At 43.1% G+C, this 18,210-nt stretch overlaps 1 protein-coding gene across 1 annotated transcript; it reads left to right on the top strand.

Annotated features, from left to right (window-relative positions):
• The first annotated feature begins 1,714 nt into the window (after positions 1-1,714).
• Positions 1,715-10,286, top strand: MIIP (migration and invasion inhibitory protein). Its single transcript, XM_036396465.2, is given in 12 exon segments — positions 1,715-1,789; positions 3,159-3,310; positions 3,412-3,593; positions 4,148-4,319; positions 4,322-4,611; positions 5,243-5,345; positions 5,798-5,909; positions 6,111-6,169; positions 6,605-6,734; positions 7,527-7,623; positions 8,406-8,513; positions 9,720-10,286. Coding segments are annotated over 10 exon segments (1,260 nt in total). The 5' UTR covers positions 1,715-1,789; positions 3,159-3,310; positions 3,412-3,422; the 3' UTR covers positions 9,738-10,286.
• Positions 10,287-18,210: the final 7,924 nt, after the last annotated feature.

Below are 18,210 nucleotides of genomic sequence, written 5' to 3'. Positions count from 1 at the left end.
GTTGTGATACAGTCTCCCAGTGTAAGCATATCAGCTTACATCAGTATGTACAGCTTTGCTGCTTTGTGTTACTGAATTGCATGTTTGACACTTGTGACCTTTTTCTGTGTTCTTACTTTGAAAATTAACAAGGAGACCAGTGATATTGAATTGCCTGATAGGAAGTTTTAGTTGCAGTAAAATTGTGAGTGTTGAATCAATGATTTCTTGAGAAAATTGTCGGAAATAATAGTGAGCAACTACTGGGTTGGTGGCCTGAAACTCTGGTGCATCAGCATCCTCAGCTGGTAAGTTACATCGGGCGAGTTAGAGAAGGCCAGATTTCCTGTGACGTGGTTCCAAAATATTAGGGAAATTAATCCACAAACACCAGAGGTTTATGTCCGAAAAGGAGACAGAGGAGTCCCTTCTGGCTTTATTCCAATAAAGGCAGAGGCCATGGGGCATTCCCCTCAATCTCTCCAGTTTTTGGAGGATGCAGCCTCCTTTTAATCCCAATTTCCAGCCACATTTCCCTTCTCTCTTTCCCCATTGGCTGAGGTACTTGAGAGGTTCAGACTTCCCAGAATGCCTGATACCAAAGATTGCCCTCTAATGTATAACCCTCTCTTTTCATTTTTAATTCTTATAGAATTTAGGGGTTTTTCTTCCCTATTGTTTCTTCCATCTCTCAATGTCTAATCTCATTTATCAGCAAACCTAAAATTTATTCATAAAAGCAAATCTCTTTTTCCATTCATCAATCAGTGGAATCCTTCCAGTTATTTATCTCCCAGTGCTGGTTTTATCTACCAGCAGCCTCACAGCTGGTTTGTAAAGACAAATCTGCTATTCCTCTCAGACACAACTCCTTTGGCCTGTGGGGGGGTGCTGGGGCTATGCGGCCCTTCTGACACGGAGCGTTGGGAGCAGGACGGTGTCAGGGCTCTGTCCCGGGCCGGGCCGGCCCCTCAGGGTAGTGCCAGGGCTCTGTCCCGAGCCAAGCAGGCCTCTCAGGGTCACATCAAGGCTCTGTCCCGAGTTCTACCCTGGCCAGGCCGGGCCAGGCCCCGCAGGGTCGCACCAGGGCTCTGTCCCGGGCCGGGCAGGCCCCTCAGGGTCACATCAAGGCTCTGTCCCGATCTCTATCCTGGCCAGGCCAGGCAGGCCCCTCAGGGTAGTGCCAGGGCTCTGTCCCGAGTTCTACCCTGGCCAGGTCGGGCCAGGCCCCGCAGGGTCGCACCAGGGCTCTTTTCCGGGCCGGGCAGGCCCCTCAGGGTAGTGCCAGGGCTCTGTTCTGGGCCGGGCAGGCCCCTCAGGGTAGTGCCAGGGCTCTGTCCCGAGCTCTACCCTGGCCAGGCCGGGCAGGCCCCGCAGGGTCGCACCAGGGCTCTGTCCCGAGCCAAGCAGGCCTCTCAGGGTCACATCAAGGCTCTGTCCCGAGTTCTACCCTGGCCAGGTCGGGCCAGGCCCCGCAGGGTCGCACCAGGGCTCTGTTCCGGGCCGGGCAGGCCCCGCAGGGTCGCACCAGGGCTCTGTCCCGGGCCGGGCAGGCCTCTCAGGGTCATATCAAGGCTCTGTCCCGAGCTCTACTCCGCGGCCGGGCCGCGGCTCTGCCCCAGCCCTACCCTGCGGCCCGCGGCCGGGCCGGGCAGGCCCCGAGCATGCCGGGAGCCGTGGGGCGGGCCCGCCCGCTGGAACGGCCGCGCCGGGGCGGCCCGGGGGAATCCCGGCGGCGGCTGGAGCTGGGCGGGCATCCCCCGGCTCCCGGAGCGGGCGGGCAGCCCCCGGAGCGGCGGGGGCGGCGCAGGTGGGCCGGGGAACGCGGGGCCGGCGCGGGGACTTTGAACGCCTCAGCCCCGGGGCCGCAGGGCCGGGCGGGACTCGCGGGCTCCCCGCACTGCCAGGGAGGGAGGAAGGAAGGAGTTCACCGATCTCTGCCGCTGCCCGACCGGCCTCTCGGATAGGAAAGGGGAATTTTACAATTTTAAAATGCTCGGGCTCTCGTTTGTGAGGATGGGACGTCCGAGCCAGCGCATCTGTGCAGAGCAGCGCGGAGTTTGAACAACCTCCTCGCAGGGTTCTCAGCTCCCCACACAACCGTTGTTTATTAACTGCGGGAGGCCAAGCTCCTTTTCAGAAAGATTTCAAATTACAGCAGTTTCATAAACCTGAGCCCCCGGGGCTGGACATGAAGGTTTTGTAGATTATGCCAAGAGTGGACCTCATCTGGTAAAACCCTTCCAGAAAGTCCCTTGACTGATGTTATTTTCCGAGTATTTGCTTTCTGATAAGCAATGATGAGTGGATGCTCATCAAATCTATTAGCTTTGTCCTGTGAAGGCTGTGAAAACTACTGTTTTTTCCAAATTGTCTCGAATTTAGTGCCTCAACACTGATATTTCTGTTTTATGTTTTGTAGTGAGTGCACCTCTCCCTTATTTTTTGCAACAAAGAGATGTTGTAGTTTGTTGATAGTTAGCACTGCTCTTGATTCCTCCCACTGCTGTTGTATCACATGTGCATTTGATTCCTCATGTCCAGTTGCCAAGGTAGCAGATGCAAAAACAAATTAGATGAGCTTTGCAGAAGTATTTGGGGATCCTTTAGAACAAAAGGTCCCAGAGAAACATAAAGTCTTCTTGAGGACATAATTTATCAGTCTAGCCAAAAGCAGTGTGGGAGTTCGGGTTTAGGGTTTGCAGCTGTTTTATTTTAAAATTCACTTTCTCCAAATTTAGAGGAGCTTGCAATATTGTAAAGATGTTGAACAGTGTGACAGCCTTTCAGTCAAACTAGGTTTTATTTATTTATCTGTTAATTAACTCCTTTTCACCTCCCTCTTCTAATAAAAGGGCATCCCTTTATGGGATTTAATTTAATTAATTTGTGGGATTGGAATTGCCTGAACTGTAGTCCTGAGTCATGGTTGAGCCTTTTGGAGCCTTCCTGGCCAGCTTTGACTCTGTATTTCTTTTGGATGTAGGAGATATTCACATTAATTAGTTATACTTTGAACTTACAAGCATCCTGGTGTTACCACAATATCAATTTCAATGCTTCAAAAGAACATTACAGCAGGATTGCATAAGTATGTCCTAAATAACAGCCTCTAAACCAAATATCTCTTATCTAGGTTTTTGATGTGAATTTTTTGTGTTTACTGTTTCCTCTGTCAGAGTTTCTTTGTTTAGTCAGCTCCCAGTTTCTGAGTGCAAAATATTTGGCAGTTTATCCAAGGGGAGAGAAGCATCTTGTGGTGCTGGTTCTGAGCATAAGGAGTTGTGACACTGGCTGATTTCTCAGGGGCAAAATCAACATTTCAACAGCTGTAAGTATTTTTTAGCAAAATTCCCCTGAAAGCGTGTCTGCTTCTTCACTTATTGCAGTGAATTTATGTAGTTCACTCTCCTTCTGGCTTTACATTAAAAGGTTTTTGTAGGATGGACTTGGAGCTCCTGAAGAGGCTGCGCCAAGCCAGCCAGGACCTTCTGCAGAGGCTGAGAATGAAGCAGGAGAAGATGAGAAAAGAACTTCCCAGAAAGCAGCTCCTTCCAGCATCTCATCATGGCATTGCATCTGCTGAGAGATTGATCCTCTTGTCCAGGAGAGTGGTATGTGCTAGAAATTCAGGGAGCAAATGGGCCTTTATGACAGACAGCAGCTCTGCCTGTGCTTTGGTGTGGTCAAGGAGGCATATGGGCATGGAAGAGCTCTTGGAAAGTGGTATGTGGAATATGGAGTCTGTCCTTTGGTTGTTGTTTGCTCTGTGGTCTCAATCTCTTCTCCTGGCAAAGGGTTTGGAGATCAATTCCTGCCTAAGAAAGGCAACTTTCTTCTTCTAAGATAGGAATGAGCATTGTGGAACAAAATCATTTTGTTTCTTCTAAGCACGAGGGCTGAAAGTTCAATGGTTCCTGAAATTGGGAAAAGCTGCATTTAAGGAAAAGCAGGGAAAAGCTTCCATTGGAAGTGGATCTCTTTCTTACACTCTCCAGAACATAAGGATTTTTCTTTTTCCCCTGTAGGAATTTAAAGGAGTGAACAGACTAGAATGGTTGATTCTAGAACAGAATCTAGAGAGGTTGATTTAGTGAGTGAAATGTTCTTACAAAAGGTGTTTGTAGTCTGGCTGATGACAATGTATTAAGAGAGTCTGTCCTCACAGAAGGAAAATCGGGTGGATGCAGTAAAATCTGACCCTGGAATAAAGGTGCCTGTGGAACCCAGAGCTGGCCCAGCCCTCAGTTCATCTCCTAAACACAGCAGCAGTGCCAGAGGGGTACAGCAACAACAAGCAAAGACACAGGAAGGAGCAGGTTTCAATTCCAACTTTCCTGGGAAGAGAAGAATGTTATGCCAGTGTCTGCAGTCATCATGTCTGGCAGAGACATCTCCAGAGAGAATGGGGATGGTGGTGCTCAAGGAAGTCCAGAGGAAGAATCCTCCTTCCTGGGGCATGGAGAGAACAGAAAACAGTCTGCTCTGCTGCATGCTTTCCATGAGAAATGTCATCCAGGGCCATCACTGAGCAGAGTGCAAAATAAAGAGACTGGTGAGCAGCACGTGGTCATCAGAGAGCCCCACAGCCCTAAGTCAGTCTTGCTGATGCCTCAGTCCAAAGAGTTGAAGGTAAATGTTAAACCAATGCTTTTCTTATTTTCCTAAGTCAACAGAATGATGAGGAGGAAGGGCTGGGTGAATGTTACCTCTCCTGTTCCCACTGTGTAAATTGGAAGTTGGGGTCAGAGCTGTTCCCAGCCAGGGGCTGTTGGCAGTTTGTTCAGGCCCTGCTTTCCGAGCCAGTGAACTGAAGACCAGAAATCTGTAACACTTGACTGGGAAGTGTTGTCTGGCTTTTGCACATGTCATCCACATGCTGAGGCAGAGCAGGCAGGTGCAGTGCTGCTGTCCCACAGTTTGTCTCCTTAGGCATGAAGGGCAGGCCCTGGCTGTGATCATCCTCCATGGCAGCACAGGTTGCCTTATCTTTGGTGATGTGTGATGCAGCTCAGCATTTTGTTTAAAGCTCTGAAAAATCCTGCCTTATTTGGGCAAGTCCCTGTCTCCTCTTTCTGTTTTATTTATTGACAAGACAAAGAGCTGGTGAGCAAATACTCAAATTTGCAAATGAGTAGAGGCATAGATGGAATCCAGTCTCAAACTAAGGCACAGCTGTCCCATCTGCTGGTTGTCTCCTCAGCTGTGCCTTTGAGTGTCCTGTCAGGTGATTAGGAAGTTGTCATGAATTGTTTTCTTTCAGAAGGAAACTCGTCATGTGACTTTTCAGCCTGACCCTAAAGAAGATGCCATGCCTGTCAGCAGCTGGTCTGCCCGTCCTTTCCTGGGCTATGACTGGATTGCAGGTGAATCCTAACTCTGAAGCAAAGCTCTCAGTGTGATATGGTGATATTTAGAGTTAAAATACAGCTTCTGACCCCTTTGGGGTGTGATGGAACTGCTGTCCTAGGGCCAATGGAGCAGGTCCCAGCAAAGGGGCTGCAGCTTTTTCTGAGGCCCCTCTCCACCTCACTAGAGGTGACCTGTGCTTACCTGGAGTGGTGAAGTGGCAGTGGGATGGGAATTCAGGCAGCAAATGGCAAAGCCTGGTGAGGTCAGAAGGGATAGCAAATACCTGGAATGAATGAGTGCAATAAGGGACCCAAACCACACAGTAAATCTCTGGCTTGACGTGATCTGCCCTTCTCATTTTCATTATTTTGTTTGGACTGTATCTTGTGAGGCTTGCTTTGGTACCTTCCCAAATTTTGTAAATCATTGAAAATCATTAATCATTCTCTTTCCTTGGTGTTCTCAGGGCTTCTTGATACAAAATCTCCAGTAACAGAAAAATCTGAGCAGTACTTTGCTGAGCTGCACGAGTTCCGACAGTCCAACAGAGAAACCTGCATTCATCAGCAGCACCTGGAGTAAGTGGGAATGGGGAAGGGCTGAAGCCTCAATGCTCAGTCCCTTAGTAACCCCTGTAGTAATGATAAGCATAATCTGATTGGAGCAGGACATTGTGAGTGTCTTTATTTACCTCTCAGTCATGTGTGCTTGGAAGAGGCAGTGCTGTTCATAGGGCCAGCCCCTCTGTCACTGACTGATTTCCTTGTGTGTTTCTGTAGGCCTGAGGATTACACAGCTCCTGAACAAGAACTGGATTTGATAATTGGTTCTCATAAGTGTAAGATCATATTTCTTCCTAATGCAATTTCTGTGAATAAAGAACTAAGCAGTCTTTACCTGTCATCCTGAGAGAGCACCACGTCATGCAAGACCAGCCAGAATGTGTTATTGTCAGCTGCAGCTTTTCAGCCAGACTTAACATCCTACTCCAAAGATACTTGAGTCTTCTAAGGATCCACTCTCAGTGTCATTTTAATTTGTTAGGGTTTCTTGTAATTGGCTAATCTTCTGTTTCTAAATTGAAGAGGTTGAAGTTTTGGTTTTGCTTTTTAGGAACTGACTTGGGGACAGGAAATGTATAAGATATTTCAGGAAAAGCAGCTCTTTTTATAGAATGCAGATGTGGTGCTGTGATAGAACACAGTTTTTTTGGCTGGGTTCAGGGACCTTGTGACAAACAAGAACCCTGCTGAAAGTTTGTTGCTGTGTGCAGGTGTTTACTGTTATGGATTAAACGAGCGCCTCTTTACCACCCCTGGGGATTCAGAAGCTGCCTGCCCTGTGTGTAAGATCCCACGTAGCCACCAGCCCCCAGGGACACTGGAGGAGCCAACCCACGTCAAGTAAATAAGAATTCCTGCTTTGTAATGTGCACAAATCAAGGAAACAATAGAGAATAAAATCTGATCAGGTGAAAAGAGCACCCCAACAGTTCTGTAGAAAGTTCCTGTTTTCAAGGCAGAGATATTTTGCTTAAAAACTCCTTACTAATTTTTTCTATAAGCATGAACAGTTTTGAAACCAATCAGAAATGCATGTTTTGTCTGAATTTGGTCCAGAATCTGAATGTACATGTAAAATGTCTATTGCCCTAATCCAGAATGGTTCACTCTGGGGTTAGACCCTTGGGTTCTGAGTGGGAAGGCATGCACATTCCTTGTGCCCTTGCCAGAGGTGTGGGCAGTTACTTCCTACACCTTCCTTTTTCCTTGGAACACAAGCCCTGTGAGGAATATTTGAAGGAGCTGGGGGTGTTTAGCCTGGAGAGGAGGAGGCTCAGAGGTGACCTCATTGCTCTCTACAACTTCCTGAAAGGAGGTTGCAGACAGGTGGGGTTGGTCTCTTCCACCAGGCAGCACTGACAGAATCAAAGGACACAGTCTCCAGCTACATCAGGGAGGTACAGGTTGGATATTAGGAGGAAATTTTTCACCAAAAGAGTAATAAAGTACTGGAATGCTCTTCCTAGGGAGGTGGTAGAATCACCATCTCTGGATGTGTTTAAAAAAGCCTGGTCAGGCAGTTGGTGCTATAGCCTGGTTGAGGTGTGAGGGCATAGGTTGGACTCGATGATCTTAGAGGTCTCTTCCAACCTCATTATTCTGTGATTCTGTGATTCCCTTGTGTGGTTCCAGGGTCAGCATTCCCAGGGGTGCCCTTTTGCCAGCCCACAAGTACAGAGCCCATCGCAGGAGGAGCTTTCAGCCCACAGATGATCTTGCACTGTCCTCGGTAAGTTGCTGCCTTCCTGCTGAAGGCCCAACCCCAGCTGGTCCTTGATTTATAGCAAGAAGGAAAGAAAATCTGGGACTCATTCCCTTGGCAGAGTTTCCACTATAATTTTTGATACGCATCAGTGAGATAGCCAGAACATCCTTTGGTGTGTTCTGAGTTCATGCCTTGCTGTGAGTGACATAAAGTGTGTGACAGATTTCCAATGCTTTACACTGCACAAAAGGAAATGCCATGTGGAGATTTGGCTGACTTGTTTCAGGCACTGGCCTCTCAAGAGGATGAAGCACAGCTAAGAGTGCCTGTGTTTGTTTCCACAGACATTAAGGAGTCTGAAAGGCGAGTGTCTATAAAGTATTCACAAAATCAGTAGTGGCAAGGGTGGATTTAAAACTGCTGTTGTGTTGCTGTATTCTGTTCCAGTCAATGCTGCAGGCAGTATTGTTAATTTAACCTAACCCTGGCCTGGAGATTTCCAGGGAAGAGGTGGGAGGGAGCTTAGTTTTGTGGTTTAGGGAACTGGATGAGTCAGTTGAGACAGGTTCAGAGGGGTTAGGTGCTTGAGTTCTCAAAGTGAGAGATCAGTTTAGAAAAGTGGAAGAGAACTGTTTAGTTCTCTTTTATTTGAGATTTCATTTATCATTATCTGTTAGTCATATCAAACTCCTCAAAAAACAATAGAATAATTACTCAGTTAAACCTCCCTATGCAGAAGTTACTTCTGAACAATAACAGGCCATAATAGATAAAAAAGGGAACAGCATTCCCATCTTTTTCCACAGCATTGCCTGGCTGGCTGGGAAAACATGATTCCTTCCAGCAGCACTCTGCTGAGCAGTTTGGATCTGAGAGCCTCCCTGGAAGAGAAGCCTTCTCCCTCCCCTCACCTGGTAAGCACAGCCTCTGGAGTCCCAGGAGATGTTGGGTGTCAGCATTATATTTTCTGAAAAATCCCTTTGCCAGGATTTCTTCTCCTGGGAAGCTGAGAAGCCTCAGAGAAACTGAAAACAATAATTAATCAATAACAATAATTATCTGATTTGCTTCTCCTGTATTTTGCTGCTTTGGAATGTGGTTGGAGATTGTTTATCCAACATGTGAATTGTTTTAACTTAATGACCAATCACAGTCCAGCTGTGTCAGGATTCTGGAGAGTCACAAGTTTCTCATTAGTATCTTGTTAAAGCCTTCTGTAAGAATCCCTTCTCTATTCTTTAGTATAGTTTAGTATAGCATTCTTTAATATCATAAAATAATAAATTAGCCTTCTAAGAACATGGAGTCAGATTCATCATTTCCTTCCTGCCACAGGGGACCCTGAAAATACCACAAATGGTGACACCAGACGTTGGTTGTAGCCTGAGCTGAAGAACAGACCCTGGAGACAGGCAGAGTTCACAGCCAGGGCTGAATACAGAAGAATCTCCTGAGTTTTCCCAGACAGCTCAACACAATTTCTTTTTATGTTAATTATACAAAAAGGGATTTTTCAGAAAATATGATGGTGCCAGTTGGGAATTGCACAAATGGAAATTGCAGCCCCATCTCCAAAGGGTGTGGTTATTGAGGGCTGAGCAAACAAAAATGCCTGGAGAGCATCTCCTCATCACTAGTGGGAAATGCTTTCCTTCTGCTCACTGGTGTGCACAGAGACAAAAAAGCAAATGGAGCTGAGTAACTGGCAAAAGCCTGTTCAGCTCAAGTCTTCATCAAAATGGGAAAAGTCACTTTGGCATTCTTTGATTAATATCCTCTTTATTTGGATTCCAGCACCCAGTGTCCAGATTGTCAGGAGAAGCCAGAACTGACAAGTTCCTACACTGCCTCCCCTGGCACACCTGAGGTTTAGCAGAGCAAGCCAGGACACCAGGCAGCAGCCTCAGCTCAGACCCCACTCCCTCAACACTCTGCATCATGACTGCCCTGGGGAAGGGATGGGCACAGCACGTGGAAACAACTCAGAAACAAAGCAATTTGGATAAAAATAAATATTGCACCAGATTTTCCCCAGTTTTCATAGTCATGTGCTTATGTGAGCAACCAATAGACAGATCTGAGTTTGTACAGTTCACTTTACATTTTTTTGCCTTTTACAGCTACTGAGAGCTGCATGAAGTGTCCCAGCTGGGGCTGGATAAAGTCATGTGTGCAGGATCATTGGTGCATCTGCCACCTCAACTGAGTGACCAGCAGTGGCACTAACTCTGAATGCCAGGGTGAGGAACTGGCCTGTGAAGGGCCTGGCTCAGTGGAGTGACACAAATATGTTTACTTCCAAATATTCGAAATGTGAAACACAGTTTTCTAGCCTGTTAAACTTGAGTTCCACAATGATTTGTAAAAATTTTAAAAATTCAGTTTCTTCTCAGTGCAATGTGTGTAGCTACAGAGTGTAGTACATCAGAGTAACTTGGAATGTGAAAAAAATGTTAAAGTAAAATGAGATTTTATTCATCAGTGAGCTAGATAATGCCTTAAAGTGGTTGCACAATTTGCTTACCTCTACTTTTCCAAGTTTTCTGGAGATAAACCAAAAAAGCATTTTAGAATTTTTAAATTGTACCAAACCAAGCTATTTCACATAGTGTGATTTGTTTGAACTTTATATGATCTTACTTTCCATGTCTGAAAACAATAAAACTGATGTTTTATTTTGCTTTGAATTTTCTGAAACAGAAGTTCCTGCCTCAAATGTATTTTAGGGAGCTAACTTGAGAGAATTAATTTCATTTGTGCAGCTTCTTGGCATTCACTTACTTTTATATGAAATACATTATTTATTAAATCAAATGCATGAAAATACTTTTTTAAACAAGGAGAGGAACACTGGAAGCATGATTTAGCATGACTTTAGCTTTGGGTTATGTATCTGTAGGGTCAACTGAATGGAATTGGTCACATAATTTCCATTATTGGGAATACTAACTTAAAACTAAACTAATCCAGTGACTATAGAACACTAGGTGCCAAATTTTATTCCAAATGGGACAAATTCTTTCTTCAAACATTTTTACTACTTTGCCTTCAAACTCAAGGCATCATAAACATTTCCTTAATTGATCCTGAAATAAATTACAGCAAGCCTGTCTCATACTATAAACAGAGAAAAGGTAATGCTGTAGATGGAGTAACCTGTGTTAGATCTCTCTGGTGCTGGCAGCAGTGCCATTGGAATTGTGGCTCAGCCCTCCTGCAGTGCCAGGGCTGGTTCTGCTGGAGCAGGGATCCTGGAGAAAGGTGCAGTCTCTGCCTCTGAAGATCCAGGGCAAGAGGCAGCTACTGTTCCTCTGGGGAATCCAGTGCAGAAGCCGTGCTGGTGTTCCAGAATCTCCAGATTCTATCCAGGTAGGAATGCTTGACTGGTGTTCCAGAATCTCCAGATTCTATCCAGGTAGGAATGCTTGGCTGGTGTTCCAGAATCTCCAGATTATATCCAGGCAGGAATGCTTGGCTCCTCCCTCTGGGCTCACATCTCCCAGTGGGATGCTGTAGTTCTTATCAGCCATGCAGGGACATTCCATAGCTGCTATCAGCAGGTGTCCCCCTCCCTAGGGAGGAGTGATCTCTTGTGGAAGAGATAAGGAAAACTGCCCACTTAGAAGACAACTTCCATCCAGATGGTAATAGCATAAATCTTGCCTTGCAGTCTGGAACAAGGGTGGGTACAGGAATGTTTTGTTCTGCAATAATGAGGTTTGCACGGGGCCTTTGTCCTGCAGCATCTTACACAGTCCTGGAGAACAGAACCTTTCATGCAGGGGATGGGACTGAGATGTCACCTGGGGGCACACTGTAAAGGAACACCTCTTACTGCTTGGAAACTTGCATTTCAGACAGTGTTAAAGCAGCTTCTGCACTTGGACTGTGGACTCTGTGCTGGAGGCAGTGCTGGATCTGCATTTCCAGGGAAAACAGAGAGTGGGGGGTCTGTGGGGTTCATTGGGATCGTAGGGTTCAGGAATACTGAAATGTTTTGAGGCCAAGAGTTTCCTAAGCCTCAAAATTATACAAACACTGGACTTGGTTGTGTAGGCACAGAAGTATGGGATAGCTTGTCTGCTATTCCTGGAGGTAGGCTTGACCTGGATTTATATTTTTTCCCATATTTAGCACTAGGAACACACTGGTTTAGTCTGGGCAGCTGTGTACCCTGTTAATGGCTGGCTCTCTGTGTGCTCATTCGTGTCAGTTCTCTTCTGCCTGATGTTTTTGTAGTAAAGCTGGTGGTTTAGTTCCCCTTGCTGACTGTGTTTCATAAATATAACACTGATTCATGAGATGGGAAATCCAGCTTTGCTTAATTAGACATATTAGATGCAGTAAATGATGTGTTTGTGAGTACTTTGAACAGAGCAATGTAGTTCAGCTGTTAAAATACAGCTCCCACCTACTTTTCAGTACCAGTGTTAGATGGTCTTTAGTGTTTGTTTGCCTTCTCCTATTAAGATCATTTTTGTGGTGTCTCAGGATCAGGTGTTTCTTGCTGCCAGTAAGAATTAATATCAAGAGTTTTCTGATTTATGTGTTCTGTTTTGTTATCAGCACATCAAGCAGTGACTCTCCCCAGAACTCCCAGGTGAAACAGCTGCATGTGGCTTGAACTTGCTTTTTGAATCATTTGCAAACTTTGATTTTGGGGGCTTTCATCTCTTTGGAACTTGTGTTTTCAAAGCCCATAAGGATTTGTTTTCAAAGTGTCTCAAATTTAAAAACACAAGAGAAGTTCTGTCTTTTCTCTTTGGAGTCAAACCCCTCGATTTCACCAGCTCCCTGGATAATGGCTGACCAAAACTAAGGACTTGGTTTCCTCCCTTCCAGAGCAAAATTGCCAGGAAGAGGAAAACAACACCCTAAATTTTTAAGGCTGAGATGCTCAATAAGTCAGAGTAAAGAAGTTTTACAGTCTTTAGAAAAACTACATCCTGAAAATCTTCCCCTTTGATTCTTTCACAAAAATTATTTCATATTTCCCAAATTTCTTTTGTTTGTGTCCACAAAGGAAAGTTCATCTGGTTTCTGTTATTAGGTAAACTTTAAAACTCAGCTTTTAGATGAGGAGAACCAGAGTACCAAGAAAGGATGTGAGCTACCCCAGAGGTCTGTGACACTGTGGGGAACAGATGAGTCCCACTTCTGTGTTTTAACCCACTGGCCAGTCTTCCCCAAACTTTTTTTATTTTCTATTTGGGACTAAAATACCTAGAATTGGAGCTCTTGGTGCTTTTCCAAATTGCTTTACCAAGAGCTTTTTCTATGGAGAGTGACCATGTGTAACTGTACCACCATTCCAGAAGCTGTAGTCAGAATTACTGAAAGTGCAGACATGGTGTGATCTCTCATCTAAGGTCATTTCTCTCTCCCTCCCTCTCCTCTCTGTCTCTCTCAGCCTGTGGACAGTAATTCTGTGATATGATTTTGGTTTCTTTCATGGAAGCCACTGCTTTCTTAAGAGAACTGAATTCTCTGTCAGCTCTTCTCATTTTTCAGTCTGACTCAAAATGTTCTTTAGTTTTGAAGCTACTATGGGGCAGTAAAAGACATTTTATACAGATTTTTTGTTGTTACATTAGTTATTTTGTCCCTTTATGTAAGGCAGTAGAATTAGTTAAGATAATGAAAACAAAGGTATAAGATTTTTTTGTCCACATAAAATTTATCTAAATGACACGTAAAGGAGTGTAAGTGGAAATTAAGACCTGTTATCTTTATTATTAATATGGTAACCTTTTTTTTTTCCTGATGGTACCCTATTTTAAGCCATTGCTACATTTTAACAAGAGTGCAAGAAGAGCTTTAAACCATCTTCATTTTTGATCACAATGGAGAAATATACTAAGGTAAATTGCTGAATCAAAACAGACCTCAGATCATGTTCTCAAGAGTACCTGCAGTGTATTTAATCCATTAAAGTGACATAATTAAATGGATTGACAAATATTTCATCCTAAGAATGAGAAGTGTATGGGTCACCAAATAAATATCAGTACCAGAGTGGCAGAGAGGGACAGAATTTTGTCAATCTGTGGCATAAATGAGGGTTTATTTCTTCCATGTGCAATTTCAAATACTGTGTCAGCTACAGCCAGTTCAAACCCCAATGAGTGGCTGTGATGGATCTTGGTGAGATCCCATGGCACCAGTGCTACTCTCCCTCCTGTCTGTTCTCTGTGGCTGCGGAAAGATTTATTGAGAAGTTCAGTATATACATTAAAAAATTAAAAATTTATATATATATATATATATATATATATATATGTATATATATATATATATATATATATATATATATATATATATATATATATATATATATATATATGTATATATTATATAATATATACAAATACATATTTTTAATATATTTATATATATTTATATATATTTATATATTATAGATATATAGATATTTTCTAGATATTATATTTTATATATTTACTGAGAAGTTCAGTATATATATTTTTAAAAATATAATATATAATATATGAACTATATAATATATATTTATATTTTATATTATATATTATATATTATATAATATATTATATGTAAACATATATTTTTATATATAATATATAATATATAATATATTATATTCTTATAATATATATATTTTATATAATATATTATGTAGATATATTATATATGTTATATTATTTATATTTTATATTATATATTTTATATTATAGATATATTTCCTGAGAAGTTCAGTATATCTAAAATCATCGAGACCCTGTGTTTTGTTACCACAGTGTCACTGTCTGGGGTACCCAGGCACAGAGCTCTCCAATGGCTAAAATGCCAAAATAATCAAGAAAGGCAGCCAGAAAATAATTCTTGGCTTCTTTCCTTTCTTCATTTCTTGCTTTCCTTCTTTTAAACATGAGCTTCTCTGCACTTCTCATTGCAGGAAATGCCTTCATTTCTCTTCTCTTTTTTCATTTGACCCCAAGGTGTGTAGAGTGTGTCTCAACCAGCCCTGCCTTCAGTACTCCTGGGGCCCCTTAGGAAGTTTCAAGCTCTGGCATTGTTTCATCTGGTAATGGGCAAGAGTTTGGTGATTTTTTTTGTCAGCATACTGCTGGCAAAATGCTCTTGATGCTGTTTCAGTGGTCCTAAAAGTACAAGAGAGACAGAGTTAGGTGATGATAGGGGTTCCCTATAAGGGATTCTTTATATTATCCTTTATAAGGTTATCCCTATAGATAGATAGATAGATATATCCCTATAGATAGATAGACATATCCTTATAAATAAAGATTATCCTTCATAAGGGTCCTTATAGCACACAGCACACTCGATGGAAAGTGCCAAAGATGCACATGTAACATAAAGCAGATACAATTTTTATTTGTTTATCAAATTACCATAACTGACAAGAGTCCCCAGTTAGAGGCATAATGGTGAAGTAACTCCTCCCTGCTTCTACCCTTTTCTGAAACCCTGCACCCTCTTGGACAGGAGCTAAAGTTTCTTTATGAAAATGTGTCTCAGAGAGCTGGTTTCAGCCTTGTCTCCCAGAGAGCCAAACCTTGGATCCCCAGGGCTTGGAGCCCCCAGGGTATTTATTTCTGTCTAAGAGAGTGGGTAAAATGCTAGCTATGGATACAACAATAGGCTACAGAGCTACAAATATATATGTAAAGAATATAGAGAATATATAAAGGCAAAAATCAATTTGGCATCACTCTGAATAGCAATACTGACAGACACTGAAATACAAATTTTAGACAAGGTATTTTAATATGTATCCTTTTAAATTTCATGGTCTCTTTTATCTGTCAGGAGTTTAGAGATGACACTTCTCTTGGTGGTTTTTTTTCCCCTCTTATACACAGCTAGATACATATGAACTGAACATACATATTTAAAAGCAGAAGAAACCATGGTAAAAGTACCACATGAGCTATTTCAAAATTAGAAAATGTCATGATTGCTTTTGCTTGAGTATGTGTGTATCAATGATCTTTCTGGAGTATTCCATTGCTGAAAGGCTCTCACTGCTAGAGCACAGAGAACAGACATTGCTGAAGGAATGTTTTGGGCATGTGGTGGAGACTTTCCTTTGTGGCTTATTTGGGTCTCTGCATTCTCTTGCTCCAGGTGCCAAGTGGCATTTGAACAACCCCTGACTGACAGGGTTTTCTGAATTAAAATAGAAAATGCCAAGAAAGCTTGTCTGAGGGCATCACTACCTTCAACACCTAAAGCAAAAGTGATCCAGCTGCCAGAGACAGATATGTGTAATAAATAAAGATTATAAATAATAACAGCATGCTCACAGGGGCCTGACAGACATTGTCCTGTGATGGAAGACCAGAGAATGAGGGGTTGGTTATTTGCTTCTATTTGTTCTGTGGGGTTTTTTCATATTAACAGAGGAGGTTATTTTCTAGGAAATAGAGCCACTATGTAGAGAACAGTAGCGTGGGTTTGTTGTAAAATGGAGGTGATTCTTCCAGTTACTGATAGGGCTTCTTTTGGAAAGCCCCTTTTGTTGTATTTGAAATCAAAATACACCAAGTCTGAAAAAATGCATTCACTTGGAAATGCACACAGGCTGTGATGTTCCTGTGGGACAACCTCTTCACCCTCTTTATTTGTGTTGCTTTTGTTACACACTTGTAATAACATTTTGTCATGTAACAGCCTTTCTGAAAAGCCAGCAGCAACAATAAGCACTTCCTATCCTGTTAAATATCTAGTTCAATCAAGAAAGAACTGAATGATTAAGAAGTTCAAGGAAGAATGGCAGCTGGGAAGTCCAGTTTCACTTTGGAGTTTTTCTTCTCAGGAGCATTAAGGAGCCTTTCCCTCAGTGAGTGCCACCAGACACTTGTCTCTTTATCCAAGATCATCTTGTTCCATGAACCTTTGTAAAACTTAATGGCATTGCCCTCTCAGAGAAATTTAATTGAAGTTATCCAATGGGTTAAAAAGTGATTGATGCCATTCATTAAAAAGGAATGAATAGACCTATATATAAAATATTCTTGGTATGCTCGTTTCAGTTTTCCTATGGAAAATAGGCCAGAAATCTCTCCCTGGTGCCAGTTCTGGGAAAGTCTTTTACATACAGAGTTTTGTACTCAACATCAGTCATGGTTGCATCAGATCCTTTGAATTCAGCAGTGTAACTTAAACCTTCCAGGCTCTCTGTGATGTTGGTGCCTGTCCTTTAGTTAGAAAAGCTTGACAAGGCTTGATAAGAGGAAAAAAACACAGAGGGGAGGGAAAAAATACAAACAGATCTCATCAGTTGTCCTGACTACTGTGTTATTTGACACTGCATTAATAAATTGGGATAATTACCTAATAGCATATTACTACAGAAGATTAAGGTGTGTTCTAGCCCATAACTTAATCAGGAAAATCAAGATTTGGCATTGAAATTCTTAGTTGTCTCTAGACCTATAAGGCATATCTACCCCAAGAACTTCTGCAGCTAAGAGAGCTTAGAAACTGAGCAGTGCCCTGGCAGAGTGAAGAGATGCATTGTGTGTCACAGACATCAGGCTGAAAATGCCTGGGCTTTGTATGATGGAATTCTGGAGAAAAAAATCGAGGTAGTTAAAATTGCTGCAGCTCTGAGTTGAAAATATTTACACAGGGTCCCTGTGGAATGCTCATCTTTGGTGCTTGGTGGTGATGGCAGTGAGGTGGCTGTGGATCTTTAGTAAAATAATAATAATTTATCTGACTTTCAGTATTTTCTCATTTCTTTTGTTGTTGTTGATAAGGGTGAGAAGCAAAGAAAAAACAGCTCAGCGGTGTGAGAATTCAAATTGTCATTATTTTCCTGTGTACCTCAGAGGGTTTTCAAGGCATTTTGTCTTTTTGAAGTGGCTAACCTTCACTTTTGACTATACTAGGGCAGATAAGGAGGCTTCATGACATCTTCAACCAACTGAAACATTTCCAGGCATCAGAACAAAAACCATCCAGAGTAACAAATGAAAGTGAGTGAAACAATGGGTGCAGTCTTAAGGATGATTGTCCTCAGCAGGAATTTTAGTTTCTCCTGGGATTGGAGGAAAGGGAAGCTTTCTCAGGGGGAAGGTCTGTAGTATGTTGGTATTTGAAGTGTGTAAAGCCTGAATCTTAGAGGAGTCACCATGGTTGGTGGTGACTCTTCACCCACTCATCCAAACAGGAGTAGAATGACTGTACTGAAAGAATTAGAGTTTCTAACTGGGAACTTCCTTGAGGCTTGGTTGCAACTTTGAAAAAGTGACTGCTGGCTGGGGCAGGGCTTGGACTTGTGCCTGGCCAAGGCTTTGGGGTGGTGAGGAGCTCTCAGAGGGCAGCACAGATGACTCAGGAGCCTGTGCACAGCCAGCCCTGTGCCTTGGGTGACAACCTTGACTCTCACAAGCGACTGGCAGAAACTGACAGCACCAGGACTGGGCATTGAGGCAGTTTTGGTTTGTTCTATTTTTACTTTGCTCTTTTGGGGCAGCCCCCCTCCCCTTCCTTCTCAATTGTTTCCTCAGCTCAATTGAGTCTCAAAGCCTGCCTGTCTTGAGCAGCTGTGATGTCTCTGGACTGAAGGAACAGGCAAGGAGCATGACTTGGTGGGACTGTGGAAGG

This window comes from Molothrus ater, chromosome 23 (genome assembly GCF_012460135.2).
Source record: "Molothrus ater isolate BHLD 08-10-18 breed brown headed cowbird chromosome 23, BPBGC_Mater_1.1, whole genome shotgun sequence".
NCBI classification, from domain to species: domain Eukaryota; kingdom Metazoa; phylum Chordata; class Aves; order Passeriformes; family Icteridae; genus Molothrus; species Molothrus ater.
The sequence above is the reverse complement of the archived record's forward strand: the minus strand, read 5'-3'. Positions and strand labels throughout refer to the sequence as shown.